The sequence below is a fragment of the Cyprinus carpio genome, chromosome B6, assembly GCF_018340385.1.
Source record: "Cyprinus carpio isolate SPL01 chromosome B6, ASM1834038v1, whole genome shotgun sequence".
Classification (NCBI taxonomy): domain Eukaryota; kingdom Metazoa; phylum Chordata; class Actinopteri; order Cypriniformes; family Cyprinidae; genus Cyprinus; species Cyprinus carpio.
The window spans coordinates 25,943,411-25,960,295 of record NC_056602.1 but is presented as its reverse complement, the minus strand read 5'-3'; the positions used below and the strand labels follow the sequence as shown (position 1 = coordinate 25,960,295).

The 16,885-nt window shown below is 34.8% G+C and overlaps 3 protein-coding genes across 4 annotated transcripts; 1 reads left to right on the top strand and 2 right to left on the bottom strand.

Annotated features, from left to right (window-relative positions):
* On the bottom strand, positions 1–10,231 carry LOC109091663 (endoplasmic reticulum-Golgi intermediate compartment protein 3-like). Of its 2 annotated transcripts, XM_042726519.1 has the most exons (14): positions 10,039–10,231; positions 9,688–9,758; positions 9,442–9,529; positions 8,931–9,050; positions 8,511–8,604; positions 7,184–7,349; positions 7,023–7,080; positions 6,052–6,066; positions 5,681–5,712; positions 5,494–5,590; positions 3,131–3,195; positions 2,737–2,873; positions 2,560–2,615; positions 1–1,431 (listed from the first exon to the last, which is right to left on the bottom strand). In XM_042726519.1, the coding sequence occupies exons 1-14, from the start codon at positions 10,124–10,126 to the stop codon at positions 1,352–1,354; spliced, it is 1,167 nt and encodes a 388-aa protein (XP_042582453.1). In that variant the 5' UTR covers positions 10,127–10,231; the 3' UTR covers positions 1–1,351. The 2 variants fall into 2 exon arrangements, with proteins under 2 accessions (XP_042582453.1, XP_042582454.1); XM_042726520.1 differs by lacking the exon at positions 6,052–6,066 and having other exon boundaries at positions 10,039–10,230.
* romo1 (reactive oxygen species modulator 1) lies at positions 3,526–5,384 on the top strand. The gene is made up of 3 exons (XM_042726521.1): positions 3,526–3,663; positions 4,794–4,909; positions 5,020–5,384. Exons 2-3 carry the CDS (start codon positions 4,794–4,796, stop codon positions 5,126–5,128), a joined length of 225 nt encoding a protein of 74 aa, XP_042582455.1. The 5' UTR covers positions 3,526–3,663; the 3' UTR covers positions 5,129–5,384.
* Positions 10,232–11,461: 1,230 nt separating the features above from the next.
* Positions 11,462–16,354, bottom strand: LOC109091661 (cytochrome c1, heme protein, mitochondrial-like). Its single transcript, XM_042726518.1, has 7 exons — positions 16,192–16,354; positions 14,691–14,881; positions 13,482–13,608; positions 13,031–13,188; positions 12,744–12,904; positions 12,175–12,275; positions 11,462–11,957 (listed from the first exon to the last, which is right to left on the bottom strand). The coding sequence occupies exons 1-7, from the start codon at positions 16,270–16,272 to the stop codon at positions 11,853–11,855; spliced, it is 924 nt and encodes a 307-aa protein (XP_042582452.1). The 5' UTR covers positions 16,273–16,354; the 3' UTR covers positions 11,462–11,852.
* Positions 16,355–16,885: the final 531 nt, after the last annotated feature.

The following is a 16,885-nucleotide window of genomic DNA, read 5'->3' as shown; positions in this document are numbered from 1 at the left end:
TGGGATTCGGCAATTTAATACACTATGATTAAGCATTCACTTACAAAATTATCATCTCGGAAATAAAAATCATTTTTCATTTTTAAATCTAATTTTGTGCAAAAATGTTAATTTTTTGCTGTCAGATTATATAATCAGTTTAGTAAGAGATGTACAATTTTACACAGTAGATACAAAAGTATAGTATACTGCATTTTTGGCAATGTAATACACAGTTATTATCTTGGAAGTAAAGAGTTCTATTTCAAAATGTCATGGCTTTCCAATTTAATAATCAGTTTAGCAAGAGATGCTAAAATTAACACTAAAATCACTTTATACAGAAATATGCATTAAGTAATATATAGTATGCAGTTTCCAACCCAGCCTCTCTATCTATGTAAGCTTTGTTTCCAATGATAATTAAATAAAAACTAAGCACTTAAGATCAAATACAAATTAAGATAGAATTCTCATAATCTCGACTAAAAGCATTACTGTTGTGCATCACCTCTGTTCTGCAGATCCGAATTTAGGATGCAAATTCATTCAATAGTCGCTTATTCACAAGAAAACAGTCACTGAAGTTCAGTGTTACATTTATTTCTCATTTTAAAAACTGCTTCGAACAATCAAAATATAAATACATTTTTCCCACACACAAGATAAACCGGCAACAAAACATGAGAACTCTCTCATACCAAACACCCATCTGCACACACACACACACACACACACACACACACACACACACACACACACACACACACCCCAGCCCCTGAATTTAGAGTTAAAGGTGCAATTACAAAAAAACCAGACACCTGTACAGACTGCAGTCTCTGTGTTTCCGTACGGAGCTTGTGTGCTTGACGACAGAACAGGATTCCTGTTGAGTTTGCTTGTGTCTTTTCCAGATGGACAAAGGCTGCTGCTTCTGATTCTTCTGTAGGGACCCAAACTCATTCAAACGACTGCTGGTTTAGTCTGCCAAACTCTGACAGCGTATGACAGGCAGGAAAACACTGGTTTCGCGATCAGGTAAAACTACAATTTTCAAATCAACCAACGAGTGATTCATAAAGGACAAATAAAGGCCAAAATCTGAGAAAGAAAGCTTTGATTTGCAGATGTAAACAGCTGTTGCATCGGCGTACTGCTAATGCGAACGTTCGTACGATCCTCCAAAATACAGTCGGCCAGTGTTTTAGTCACAGGTCCCTGTGCGGTTCCTGTGCTTGTGTGCGAGGGGCCCGTGTCGACGGATACTGCTCTGTGGCCACAACATATACAGTCTGGGGCTTTCATTGTGGCACCTTCCCTTTAAAACACAGAGGTTTCCAGACACAGTCATGCACCCAGTGTCCATGCGGTGCTAGGATGCTTTACCCAGCTCGATCTTCTTCTGTATGGCTCTTGCTGAGTAGTATATCAAAGAATCGATGAGTCCAGCCACTGCAGGAACAGGAGAGAAACAGACAAGCTCATCTGGCATCTAAACTGATGCTTGCATGTTGCATTCACATGCTGTATACAGTAAGGCCATCAAAACAATGAAATCACACCAATGAAATTATGAGGACTATTGAGTGACACAAATATTAGTAAATAATACTATTTCCTAAAACTGAAAGATTTATCAAAATAAAACCTGAAATCACAATATGTTTATATAATGGCTGCAATTTAATTAAATAAATATATATGTAACTTATAATTAGTGACACGAGTGCTAAAGTATAGCTTAGGAAAAATGTAGTATTTTAATATTAGAGTTATATTGTAAAATAAAACTACTTCATTATCATGTTTTTATTTTTATCTTGAATTTTACTAGTTTTTTTATAGTCAAGTATTAAAATAGTAATATTTCTTATTTTATATTTTATGTAATAATAAGTATTATTATTAATAAACAAAAATGTTAAATAAAAACAATAATTATGATGATTAAACAACTACAACAATGATTATTATTAATCTATAGCCATATTAATATGCAATCACAAAATAATTCATCAAATTGTATAAACAAGCACAGCAAACTTGACTTCTTAAAAGATGCCTTAAAAAAAAAAAAAAAAAAATCACCATTTTAAAAAAACAATTAGATTTTTTCATGAAGACATAGCTTTTTTTGAAGATGACACACTCTAGGCTTTAGTATTAAAGGTGTTCACATACATGCTGGACACTCGTTGACTGCTTTTTTTATCATCTGGTCCAACTTAGCTTTATGTCTACAAAGACTAATCTTAAGCATTTAAGCTTAAGTCTGTAGATCAAAAGGTTTTTAAGATCATGAGATACAAATTCAGTGAAGCGTGTGGAATCTTGTGACTGTGCCTTTCTGAACATTACAGTTGCTCTTTGCTGCTGAATTGTAAACCGTTTGGCTGGATTTTACACACTTCTCATGTACATGATGTGCAAGACAGTTCTGAGCATATAAATGTTCAAAACGCTACCGCCACAGTAAAAACAAGCAGTAAAAGCGGTTTACAGTCTACATTCTGTCGTTCTCCACACACAGTACATTTCTGTGAAAACCACTGAGGTACAAAACACAGAATGGAGTCTCACCTGTGAAAACACCTCCTATAATAGCACAAACTCCTGTTAGGAAATGGGTGAAAGACCTGCAGACGAAAACATACAAAACACATATCAAAATCTATCCAGCATGCAACATACAGCGAAAACATACAAAACACATATCAAATTATATTCTATCCAGCATGCAACATACCAAAGACATACCTTTGCTTCTCTGTGAATTTGACCATCATCGGAGACAGTTCATAAAGCACAAACACCCCAGGTAAACCCTGATCTCCAATCAGCCCGTTGGCTACTTTCTCATGTCTGGTTACTGAAAACTGGTTTGTTTTAACAACCTAAAGTAAAAGACAAAAGCATGGTTTCTTTTATCAGCCATGTCTACACAATTCAAAGACAATAACTGAAGCATCCTAAAAAGTTTTAAACATATTCTCATACTTATATAAGACTGCCATGACAACCATAACTTGCAGCTATAAAATTGTTGCTTCCTAGGTTATTGTCAGTGCTGTAAAACCTTAATAAACACTAAGCACTAATACCAAGTAACCACAGTTTTTAGCTCAACAATTTTTTAGCTCAGCTCTCTTACCTCTCCATCTCCATTAACATATATCGTTGGCACAATTTTCACAAAATACTGGTACATCATTGATGCTGTAAAGAGCAAAGAGTGCAAAGGTCAATCCAACATACAGGATCTCAATCAATGTTTTGTGTCAGTAAGAACAATGTTTTTTTTTTCTTTTACACATCAATGCCATGTGTTTATATTTTTGTTCTAACCTTTATATTATGATAGGGAATAAAAAAAAAAAGATTTTGTATAAGAGATTATAGTAGTGATTGTTTGGCGTTAATATATTTAAAAGAAACTTAAAAGAACCGCTTGCAGTTTTATCATTCTCCGTTAGGGGGCACGCGAGTATCCGGTCTAAGCACGTGATTGGCTCTACCGCTAGATGGCGCTGCAGCGCTTCACAACCCTACATTCTCCGCTTGTACTTTAACACCAGCACTTCCTCTCAAGTAATGGCGTCCGTGTGAGACAGTCTTGTAGCAAACATTGGACAATATTCTCAGAAAACTAACTAATAGAGACACTCATATAGCGATTTGAACAAGGTAAGCATACTTTATTCGTATATATTTTCCGATAACTTATCGTTGCGAACATTACAGTGCTCGGCGGAGTTTGTTCAAGGCCAGAGACCTTGATGACATTTAACGAAATAAACGACTCACGTGCAATAGAGTCAGTCTTATATGTGTTAGTTTAACATAACCGTAATATTTATTAATTTCAACCTCATAAATAAGCCAATTTCCGTTCAGTTTATGTAATTACCTTCCCTTATGTAACACGCAGGTGTGTGGTTTATCAGTAAAACCTAGTGAGCCACCTACCTAGACAGCATAGGTACAAACAGCATTTTGGGCATTATAGAGGTCATGATGACCAAAAATGAGTTTTCAATGAAAAAATATATATAATATAAATACAAAACAAAATATATATACAAATAATTGAATATTTTTATGTTCCAAATTATCCAGGGTGGTCATATATATATATATATATATATATATATATATATATATATATATATATATATATATATATACACACACACACACTGTTAAAGTCTCTAGTGTCCAAAACAGCTTAGTTACCAACAGTATTCAAAATACCTTCTATGTTGTGCAAAAAAAGTCATTCAGGTCTGAAACAACATGAGGGTGAGTAAATGATAACAGATTTTTATTTATTTTTGTCGAACTATCTTTTTTAAAAATATTTTTTCTGTTTTTATATATAATTAAGTTTATTAAATGATAAAGGATTTTCCAAAACTACTAGCAGATGGCCGTAAATGTCTTTGAGTCCATTCCTTCAAGTGGCTGATTCATTCAGGAATTCAGTAAATGGCTCTCTCTATGAATGGGCTACTGAATCATTGGTTCACATGCATTTTTTGAACCAATATCTTTAATTTTTAGGGCATAACTGCATTTATGGAGTTGTTGTCCTGCATCATATGTCAACAGTCAACTGTATGCAATGCAAGATGACGTACAGGTCTGGGGGCGGGGCCAGTGTGTTAACTGCATTAAAATGTTAATCGTGTTTTTTTGTTTTAACCAGTTATTACGTAGAATTGACAGCCCCTATATATATACACTTTTATTGCATGCTACTAAAATTAGCAGCATGCAATAAAATGAAAAAGTTGAAAGTATTGTTCTCTTTCCAGATGCCGGTGTCACAGACGCAGCCCAGCTGCTTTGACAGAGTCAAGATGGGCTTCATGATGGGTTTTGCTGTGGGCATGGCTGCAGGTGCCATGTTTGGAACGTTTTCCTGTCTCAGGTATGAACAACAGCTGTTTTTTTAGGATTGTTTATTATATTTAGTAACTAACTGTAACTGGCACTTTGGCAGAAATTCAGTTTTAATAGAGACTGTTTCATTCTATCCAGGATCGGCATGAGGGGTCGAGAGCTGATGGGTGGCGTTGGGAAGACCATGATGCAAAGTGGTGGCACGTTTGGAACCTTCATGGCTATTGGGATGGGTATCCGCTGCTGAGATCACACTAATGCCACTTCTGAAATTATAGGACTTTGAACCATTCTAGATTCATCCATTTGTTATCATACCAACATTCAAGGACACAGGTACCAATAAAAAACGATTAAAAAAATTCTGTAAATCTTGGGCTCAATCTAAGATGTAATCATGATGACACTTTGAGGACAACAATAGGTTAAAGTCAGCTACGTGGGATTGACCCTTAACAGTGACCTTTCTGCTGTCTATGGAGGGCTGACAATGAAATGAACATGGAGAATAGATGAAGGGCTCTTTAATTCTGGACAAATCTATGTTCTCAGCAATTCTTTGAATGAATGATTTTTGGTTTAGGCATGAAAACAGAAATGACATGCACTTACCTTGAGGTGCTGCTACATTAGTACCATCTAAAGGGTTGATAATTCCTGGATAGTCTTTGCCGAATGAAAGATGTTTGATGTAATGTGTCATGTTGATCTGCGGTTATACCAATAATAAAATTCTGTTAGTTCTAATATTTAGGGCAATGGCAGATCAATCTTATTAAAAAGAAATTAAGCGACTCACATTGTCCAGCCCAAAGCTCTGCAGATCATGAACTGAAAATAAAATAATCAATTAAGAACATGAATGGTGAATGTTTTCACAATTTATAAATGCATCTTAAGTGAATTTAATTAGCTTAGAAATGTGCACATATTTCAAACAGAGGCAGAGCGTAATATGTTAAGTGGTCACAGATGCACTTGCTGATGGGAATCATGACATATTAACTGACGCTTTAAAGCCACTGCAATATCAAATCACAAACTGACTAGCTGTTAAAGTCTAAATCTCAAATTATATGCAGAGAAAAGCAGAATTACTGATGTAGTAACAAGGTAAATTCTAACTTGTCTTGCAATAAAGATTCATTAAAATATAAAAGATCAACTTACTTTCCACAGCATGCACTGCAGAAAGAAAAGAAAATAGTCACTAAGTGGGTTTTGTTTTTGGAAAGCAATGTTTTCTAGAGGAATTTGTGACAATCACTGACCCTTTAAGCTCATAATAGAGTAAATTTGTAATTGCCAAATTATCATTTCTGTCTTTTTTTCTTTTTCGTGAAGTAGGACTATTGAAATATTGTTTGGTACCTGAACTCAGGGTCTGTAAAGGTGTATTAATAAGTACTGTATATGCACTTCAGCCATTGGAAGAATAGCCTATGCATTACCAAGCACAACCGGTGTTAGTTCTGTACCTTGTTACTTAGAAAGATTGAGAGCTTTGGTGGGAAAGGATAGAAACCGTTTTGTCCCAAAGTTAAAAACCAAGACTTCCCAAAAATCATTTCATTAATAAAACAGCTTTGATTTACAGCATCAATGGTCAACACCACAAGGAAATGAGTGCAAAGAGGAATTCATTAGATCTTAAAGGCACACTTGCATAAACAAAGACAAGATTAGAAACTATTCATCAGCCCAGAAACAAGGCAACTGGTCAATATAAAACACAATTTGAATTTATTTAATTCTCAGGTGGATGGACTGATGAATGGTTTTGAGAAAGCAGGCAGAAAAAAGCAAACATGCAGGACATGCATTGTGTATTTCTCTACATAAATACAAATGCAGATCTCAAGACAGCCCTGAATGGCTCACCATGTACGTCTTTGCATACTAAGAAATGAGAGGCTACATGAAGCATTTGACTTCATACAGACAAATCAAACTTTCAGGTCTGGCACATATTGGCAGGGCAAATATTGGAGGTGATTTTAGTTTTGATTTTTGATGTGTTTTAATTTGTATTTTTGTTGTAAACGGTTCATGTGCTATAATTAATAGGGTTGATTCGCTAAAACTAATAAACATGCCTCTTTGTGTTCGATTCATACTTTACAACTAAACCGAGTCTTTACCATGTACATGAGACTGCTGGAAGCTCTTTCCAGGGGCAAAATGGAAATTTCCTGCCACCTGGAAGAAGGAAAATGTGGATAAAGGAAATGTGATATATATATATATATAGCATGTACTTGAATTTAATAAAAATACTGATTCACACAGGGCTGCATATTACCTTATTGACCTCCAGAAAGCCATAGACTTGACATCCCTCATTCTTCTGTTCCTGCATCTTCTGGCTGAAGCCCTCTCTCTTACACTGCTCAATGGTGTCAGGGGTCTTAAACGCCCAGCCACGCCGCCGGTACGCCTCCCGCACATCATCACAGGTATTACAACACCTGCAGAACAACCAGTTAGTGTCTTAAATCACAAGATTTGGCCCGATATACACCTGCTATATTAACATCAGGCGCTGATCAAAAGCAGTGCTGTCACTGTCACCTAAAACTATTAAAAATCATTTTTGTTACTTCAAATAAAGCTGAAATATAAAAGAAAAACTTAATTAGAAATGTTGCCATAGCAACTACCTGAAATAAAATGTTTGAAGAACTAACACTGCTAAAAATAAAATAAGTTAAATAGAAATATAAAAAAAAAAAAATACCATGACAAAACACATAAAATTAGTTAAACTAAAATGTAAAACAAAATATTTATAAATAGTCATTGTATATACACAATACTACAATAACACAGTCATTTACACTTTGCATTTAAATGAATCAAATACACAAATGTGACCCCGGACCACAAAAGCAGTCATAAGGGTCAGTTTTTTGAAGTTGAGATTTATTCATCACATGAAAGCTGAATAAATAAGCTCTGATGTATGGTTTATTAGGATCGGACAATATTTGGCTGAGATACAACTATTTGAAAATCTGGAATCTGAGGGTGCAAAAAAATTTAAATACTGAGAAAATCGCCTTTAAAGTTGTCCAGATGAAGTTCTTAGCAATGCATATTACTGATGAAAAATTAATTTTTGATATATTTACATTAGGAAATTGACAAAATATCTTCATGGAACATGATCTTTACTTAATATCCTAATGATTTTTGGCATAAAAGAAAAATCGATAATTTTGACCCATACAATGTTTTTTTGGCTATTGCTAAAAATATAACCAAGCGACTTTATAGTTTATATAGAGACAGATATAGTTTCACATATTACATATAGTTTACAATACAAATGCAATTGTAAATTTGACTGGTTGACTGACAAATCAGCTGCCTAACAAGGCATTTTCAACAAGGGAAGTGTGAATACAGAGGCCCTGAAGGAATTTTAAACTTCTGATTAATCTGCTGTACTTTCATTTATCCATGTGGTTATGAATTTGAGCTATTTTGACTATGTAAGCACCTGTCGATTTACCGGATCGTAACAGAACTGGTTTCATGCCTGCAGACAGACCTGTTCTACCAGCAGTTCCCCATCAGGAAACCTCTGCTGCTCTGTTTGTGGTGGTTCAGGAAAAGGTGAAACTCACTTTAAATCATCAGTCTCAGCTCCATAACAGCTCTCGCAGCGGTCAGGATCCAGCTTACTGGGGTCAAACACCTCTTCTTCATCTTTCCCCAAATCTGCACAGAAAAAAAAACAGAAAGGACAAGTCAAATCAGTGTGTATATTCAAAACATTTGAAATCTGTATATTCAAACTATGTTTGTAATTACATATCCTACTTTTAGTTAGATTGTATCGTAGATATTAAATCTTATTTTAGAATTGAATTATTTCGTTTTTAAAGAATTCTTTTATTTTGAAGTTCACATAGTATAGTAAAAGTATAAAATTGGCTATATTTCTCTCTTTTCACTTTCATTTATGCATTAACTATTCCTCATAATGTACATTTTTCAGCAGTATATCAGAACACATGAATATTAGCTTGTATGATGGTACTGACCGTGTTTTTCAGCCTCTGACGTGACTGGCTTGCCCTCTTTGTCGAGTCTCTGTTTAAACAAGTTGTGCTCCACATCTAGTTGCTGTTCTCCTGCTACATCCATGGCATCAATGCTCAAATCTAAGAAAACAAAATTACAAAAGTGCAAACAACTCAGCAACCTGTGTGGCCAGAGAATATGACACAATCCTCAATTAGGTAAGTATCAGTTTGCTTTTGCATGATTGCATCATGTTTTTGGGGTGATACATGACATGGCAATTTGCTTGACACTGCAGTCTACACAAGCTATAACCAGACATTTTCAGGTCATTCGAAATCAAAAATACTTCACGGTATAGTGCCTTCTTTCATTTTACAGCTCCTTAATCAAGCCCGGTTCAAAAGATTATTTTATATTTTATTTAATTGTTCTCATATGGTTTTCTAGTGTATTATGAACAACTACAAGATACTATATATTTATCTACAAGGTATGCAAAAGATAAATCAGAACAAAATGTTTACTTACAAGCACAAGGCATGTGTGGAAACAGAACATCAATGTTGATTCTCAGTTTGTCTCCTCTGGAAGTGTCTACAAATAGTTCAGGATGGACCTAAGAGGTGAAATCAAAGGCAGAAGTTTTATGAGCAGCTCTAAAAACTCACAATAATACTGTTAACAAAAATAAAATATATATAGACAGACAGATGTCATGAGATTGAGTTACAAATATATTATGCAGCACAAGGTTGTATTAAATCATTCACCCACCTCCTTAGTGAGATAATACTGTAGCTCAGAGAAGAACAGAATCAACATGATAAGTCCACTGATGATGGTCACTATAAAGTGAATAAATAACATGTTCGAGACAACTTCATGACATTTAAATCTCAGTCACATTAAACGACTCTTATCTCATACAGGTGTGGATTTAAGCGCTCCAGTCACACTTTCCATTCAAACTATGTTCATTTTTGTGTCATGTAAGTATGCAATTATATGCGCATAATTTACGACTTTATGTTAATTAGTCTGTTCAGCACTGTTTCTCCCCTCGAGCCCGTGTGTTTGAATGGCGCTCAGATCTTCTGCAGCTCTCGGTGGATATGTATCACTCACCCGTGGCTCCTCCACATGTCTTGATCCTAAAGTCCTCTAGAGTTTTCGGGTAAGCGTCAAATTGTTTAAGTTTATTTAACGCATCCATTCTCCCTCTCGTGCGGCGGTAAAGCTAGCCGTCACTTCGATTTCCAGTGACCCATTTCCGGTACACCAAGGAAGTGATGGAGTCCTCTCAGCCAATCAGATTCCACCGCGTAGCTGGAGAGTCCCTGGTATGTTGACCCTCTAGTGGTAGATTTCTGAAATATCTGCATTCTAAAAAAAAACATTCTATTGTAGAATTCCTTAAAAAAAAAAAAAAAAAACCTTATTATTAATTTGGTTCAAAAGTGTATTAATAGTTTGTATTATAGCTTATCGTGGATTTTAGGACCTCTTTAATATACTATTTATATATCAGCCATTTAACTTTGTACACACTCATGCAATTACAGATGAAAGGCAGGCTCAAGATCTGCATAAAATATAACCAAAAGACGAGGGTTTAATTAAATATATTTATATTTATATTAGATTTTTATAATATGTGCACATTTTGTGTTCAAATTGATGCAGTGGAATCTGATTTTGAAATTTTGTTGTAATGTTATTAATTTACCCAAAATTAATTATGGGCTGAACTTTAAACATGTTTCAATTAGAATATAAACTATTTTTTATATACACAAACCATATATATATATATATATCATAATATATATATATATATATATATATATATTATATATATATATATATATATATATATATAACATATGTGTTATTATAAATATGTAATTTTTTTTTTTTACTTCATTCTCACTTTTAAGTGAAACCATGTGGATATACTAAGTTATAAATGCTTTTATGTTTTGTACCTCCTTCATTTTATCAGTTTCTACTGTATTACATTGTCAAATTTAAGAATATTTTTTTTTACACTATTGTTGTTTTAACAGTTCAGCCACTATTTACAGTTACCTTGAGAGGTCTGGCTAAACAATTACCCAATTTTCTCTTGATAAATATTAGTGACTAAAACAGCCAATTAACCCTGCAGTAATGAAGATCAAGGTGATGATGCCTGTGCATGTTTATCTAGAGAAAGTTACAAAAACATGTGACATACACAGCACAGTTATGAAGGAATGGATATAAAAAATTAGTATCCTGCTTTATGGTGCCTCACAACCTTCAGGAAATCCCAGAAAACAGCGATAGTAGTTGATTTACTATATTTTATACACCTCTAAACTAATAGCATCTGTTCTTATAAAACTCCAAAGCTGGGATGTTACAAACATCACCATACATCTGATGATATACTGACATTTTTAATAAATGGTTTTAAGTTTGTTTGGATTGCTTAGTATAAAAATCAACAACTGAAGAAATAAATCTAAATGAACAAACTGAAAGAATCAGGTCACAAACTGCCAGATTTGTTATAAGAGGTCATTAGGTGTACTGCTTTTATTAAATATTTACACAACATAGTGTAGAGAACCTACTGCAAGGACAGATCTCACAAAGCACAAGAAGGTTGCAAATGTATTTTTGATTTTCGCCCCCGAACACGCGCCTTACAAACAACAACAAATAATTGTAATTCATTGAGTTAATATTTATTTTACAGTAAAACATCATAGAGGTTGTGTCCGGTCCCACTCCCCAAGTCATTTAGGAGCTAGGACACCTATCTGAAAGGATGTCCAGCGGTTAGCGATGATGGCAACCTTATCTTGAAGCACTGTGCATTCTGAAAAAGATCGGACAATCGTGAATATGGGTTTTACGTTGTGTCAAGGCCAAGTGAGGGCAGCAGTTTGGCTTTATTTGGGAGGCCTGTAGGCAATCTTTCTGCTCTTCATCACAGACCACCTGTGCCTCTTAAGGTAGTAGATCAGGGGAACAAGTATGGAGGCACCCATCAAAACCTGCAGAGAGATTCAGAGAAAAACAATAAGCACTTTTTTTTTAGTGATTGTGCTTTAATGAGAGATGCATCATCTCTACGTGCATGTTTTGCTCTTCTATTGTGAGCATTAAGTATTACAATTCCATAAAGGGTACTACATAAATCTAATTATCCACCAACATCTGGAAAAAAATAAAATAAATGAACTGGTAGAGTTGAAAAAGAAAAATACAAACCTTCAGTCCCATACGTTTACGTTGGTCATGTTCTGGCTCAGCCGCCCACCTCAGGAAAGTACAGACATCTTTAGCAACCTGGCTCATGGTGGCAGGGGTTCCTATGGAGGAGAAGAGACATGTATGCAATACTTAATTTGTTACTTCACGTCCTTTAGTTGTAATACCTCATAGATGCATATAATCCAGTAGATTTTAGCCATTTAACTTTCTAAATTTATAGGCAAATCAAATAGGATGACTTACGAAACAAAAGTCATTTATAGCCATGGCAGAATTGAATTTTAATCAAATCTCAGAAAGCATGAAATATAACTCATGAGTAAAATATCAATTCATTCATGAGAATGCCACCAACAGGCTGACAAATACTGTTATTATATTCCCTTCCTTTCCACCAAAATGAACTAAAATTCAAAATAAATGTGCAATATTTCGAAAGGCAAAAAAAAAAGAAATGTATTAGCTTTAATAACAAACATAATAAGATCGATCTGTTGACAGTACTAGAAGAAATATGAAGAGTGTGAATAAAAAGGGTAATGATAAAAGAAAACATTAAAACCCACCATCGTCATACTCGAGCACCTCATTGTAGATGGGTGGTGCCATACCAATGGCCTGGCCAGGGAAATAAGGGTTGTAATAAAGGCCCTCCCTCAAAGACACACCAGCTGGAGGGTCACAGTAACTGGTCAGGAGAGAAAACACGTAATCTTCCCCTCCATGCCTGAGCCAGAGAGAGAGAAAGAGGCTTTTGTGATGCTTGTGGCAATTTAGATGTCAGAAATGTGTGACTATTTTTTCTTAAGTGTAAAATAATGACTTTCATACCTGAATAAAAGTAATTCATTACCTGGCACTGATAATATAGCTGAGGTCAGGGGGCAGAGCGCCGTTGTTAGCAGCACGGGCGGCCTCAGGGTTTGCGTAGGGTTTGGGGAAGTAATCGGAGAGTTTTCCCGGTCGGGTGAACATCTCTCCAGTGTCATCAGGACCATCCACAACTTCAATCTGGATAAAAGAATATTAACATTACAGACAAAGCACACAGTACAGATGTCTGTCAAAGATGTTAAGTTGACCATCCCATTAACAAATCCCACTGACCCTACGCTTTTAATCACCCAAGAGAAATGTTGGAAAATGTGGTGCTTGCTTCTCTGTGTAAAATCTGCCACCACAACTACCAGGGTGATGCTAAGGTGGTGGTTTTTAATTGTATTCCTGTGCCCTAACAAGCACAGGAGAGCAATGAGACAATTATTTTGTAGTTGTGTTTGGGTTAACATCTCAAGAAAACTGACCTCTTCAGCCAGGGTCTTGACCTCTGCCTCTGTGTGTGACACTCCCACCAAGTTACGGAAGGCCAAATACTCCATACTGTGACAGGCCGAGCACACCTGCTTATATACCTGATACCCACGACGAATACTGAAAAACAAAGCCATTATAAGACTGGTTAACTCTGAAAATTAATATTCTGTTGTGAATATGCAATGTATAATAATTATAGCAGAATATAAAAGTGAGGGAAACTATCACTTTTACTCCAGTAGGAGAGAAATTAGATAATACTAACACGACTAACTGCTATATTTATCATATATATATATATATATATATATATATATATATATATATATATATATATATATATATATATATTTTATATTTTTTTTTTTTTTTATTGGAGCAGTTTATTGACTCTTTAGACAAAATCTACTTTACTTTCATTGAGTATCATATTTGATACATCAGGATTTTATGTCTCATCTATGACTAAGGAGAATATGAGATTTTTGTCCAAATTTTACAAATAAACCTTTCTCAAAAGCCTGATGTATCATATTTGATAAGGACATTTTAACATGATTTTATTTTTTTAAATGACGACTGTATGAATAATCAAGTATACCCAAGTTTCTTCTGTCCAGTAAATGTTCTCACATAAACATTACTAACAACATAAAAGCTAGTCTTACATTTGCTTTATACAAATCAATAAAGAATTCACATGTAACATGATTTAAAGGTGGAAATTTTTACAATTATACGAGAAAAAAAACACTAAAAAACATTGTGACCTATCAGATGGCATGTAGTAGACATGATGTGTACAACAGTTTTGTTTTTTTACAATTTCGATCATGTTGATCATTTAGAGGCCTTAGAAATCTGCATATATGTCACATATATGAAATATGACACAGTAGGCTGTACAGGGTTAAGAATGTATTCTATCCTTTAAGGCCACAGAAATATGACTTTAGGAAAAAATGCTTAAAAATGTTAAAATATTTTCTCACATCTCATTTTGCCGTTTCATTAAGCACAACTTCAGTCATGTTTGATTGAAAAAATCTAAACCATTTTCATTCAATTATTTCAGTTTAAAAATAAATCAATTATTTTTGCAGTTGGTGCCGCTAGTCATCATGCAGAAATGGCACACATCACCTACAACATTACGAGACACTTTGAACATCTTGCACGTCCTGGTTAGACTGTGGTACCTGGCATGGTCGAGGGAGGACAGCAAGCCGTTGTGGCTCCAGGGGTATGACGGTGGGTGCAGCTCCAAATCAGAGGCCTTGACTGACTGCTGCAGCATCAGAGCCAGACCTGCTCCTCCTGTCGTCAGCACTCCAATCGTGGTCAGGGCTATCTTCCTTCCCTTCGGCAGGCTAGCGAATGACATGTTGGCCTAAAAAGCAAAAATGGTTGGCTAGGATTACTTTTCAGTTAGTAAACTAATGGATAACTCTGCTTAAATACAGCTGCTTATTGCACAAACATGATGAGTGTCATCCCAACATGCACACATTAAATATATGAAGGGCCCATTGTGCATATTACAATGAGATGAGAAACTGAACTATTACCTTAATCATATACAAATGAATTTATATGCCACTCCCAAGAAAATAACAAGCAGTCATGTCCAAAAACTATTAAAACATACATATAATGACAAATTCTGAAGCAATGAAGGACAGCCATAAATGTCCATTAAAACACCTTACAATTACATTACGTTCTATTAACTTATATTACAAATACGGTAGAGTACAAACATTTGGGACCACATTAAAAATCTACACTTAAACCTGTGTAAATGGATTCTGAAAAATGTTTGTATGCTATCAAGGTCACTAATCAAATAAGCAAACCTGTGACTTTCACCAAGTTCAATTCTTTGTGCAAAATACAGAATGATCAAAAAAATAAAAAAAATAACAACAGTAATATTCTCAGTGCTCAATGACGTCACTGGTCATTTGGTTTTACACAAACTTGGAGTTTATGCCAGGCCAGCTCAAATGTTGCTGTCATTAAAAGGATTAAAAATGTATTAAAAGTAGTGCTGGCAAATGATTAATCGCATCCAAAAAAAAAAAAAAATTGTTTACATAATAAATGTATGTGTACTGTGTATATTTAATATGTTTACATAAATACACACACATGCATATATATATTTTAGAAGAAGTGTTCATGTTAAAAACGTTATGTTTATACATTAAATATATTTAATTATAATAAAAATGATATGGATATAAATATAGACATGTAAATACCTGTGTGTGTATTTATATGTACATAATAAATAAACACAGAACACACACATATATATTACGCAGCAAAAACTTTTATTTTGGATGCGATTAATCGTTGGACAGCACTAGTTAAAAACCTTAGATCGCAAAGAACAGTGATGTCACCTCCCAGGATAGCAGCTCGCATCAGTTATAAGACTCCAAAGTCGTTTTTAATCCAAAAACACATGCTTTCTTACAAAGTATCCTCCTTATTAGACAGTAAATGTGTTATGACGCTAATATAAAACAACAGATATGATGACGCGAATGGAATGAGAGCCACCGCTGCTGTGACCTTGCTGTAGATAATGCACTGTTAAAGACGCCGGGAGATGTCAATGAAAAAGGCGTACATCTGCATCATCCACACTCCAGAATGTGAAAATCAAGCAAATAAGACAGTGTGTGTCCATACCCGTGGAGTATGAATGGATTTGGATGTGTTGAGGAGGGTTCTCCCGGTGCCGGAGAACACGACCACACGGAGCGCCGCCATGATCTTGACTCTGCGGATAGAAAGACGCTTCCACCGGATACTGGACGCGATACTGCCCCCTCCCTTACCTGAAAATTACACAAGCTCTTATAAAACTTATATATTATGCTATATAACATTATAATTATAATTTAATTAGAGTAATTCATTTTTTTATTGTGCTCAACTGTAGCGGTATTTTATTTTAATAGCGGACTGGCGCGAGAGTGTATTCGTTTTTTATTAATATTGCGCCACTTAGAGGTTGGAGGTGTGTTTAACAGCATAGATGTCGAACGCAGTGAGTGACGAGAGAAACGAAGTGCTGCACATATCTGGTCAAGGTAATCAAATTACAAAACAAAATGCGCCTCACAACAAATATACAACCACTGACAAACTTTGCTACTTTTGCTAGTTCATTAATTACTCGGGTTTGAGCTTGAGGGGTTAACAACGATGCGATTATATATGGTGTAAGTTATATTTTACAATGGTAAAGTGATGGTGTCAGATAAAAATGGTGTTTTGATATGTGTTATGGAATTAATGTAATATAATATTATTTACAGGTCAAACTAAATATTTTTATTTATTTATTTTTTAATAATGTGATTTTTAATGCGAAGTTTAT

What these genes read in the sequence shown, in the direction of transcription:
- romo1 (XM_042726521.1), top strand. Translation starts at nt 4,794, where the DNA reads ATGCCGGTGTCACAGACGCAGCCCAGCTGCTTTGACAGAGTCAAGATG. An exon ending in GGAACGTTTTCCTGTCTCAG is followed by an intron (nt 4,910 to 5,019) that starts GTATGAACAACA and finishes CATTCTATCCAG; the next exon opens with GATCGGCATGAGGGGTCGAG.
- LOC109091663 (XM_042726519.1), bottom strand. Translation starts at nt 10,126, where the DNA reads ATGGATGCGTTAAATAAACTTAAACAATTTGACGCTTACCCGAAAACT. An exon ending in GACATGTGGAGGAGCCACGG is followed by an intron (nt 9,759 to 10,038) that starts GTGAGTGATACA and finishes TTCACTTTATAG; the next exon opens with TGACCATCATCAGTGGACTT. An exon ending in GTCAGAGGCTGAAAAACACG is followed by an intron (nt 8,605 to 8,930) that starts GTCAGTACCATC and finishes TTTTCTGTGCAG; the next exon opens with ATTTGGGGAAAGATGAAGAA.
- LOC109091661 (XM_042726518.1), bottom strand. Translation starts at nt 16,272, where the DNA reads ATGGCGGCGCTCCGTGTGGTCGTGTTCTCCGGCACCGGGAGAACCCTC. An exon ending in AATCCATTCATACTCCACGG is followed by an intron (nt 14,882 to 16,191) that starts GTATGGACACAC and finishes TTTGCTTTTTAG; the next exon opens with GCCAACATGTCATTCGCTAG. An exon ending in GGTGCTCGAGTATGACGATG is followed by an intron (nt 12,276 to 12,743) that starts GTGGGTTTTAAT and finishes TCTCCTCCATAG; the next exon opens with GAACCCCTGCCACCATGAGC.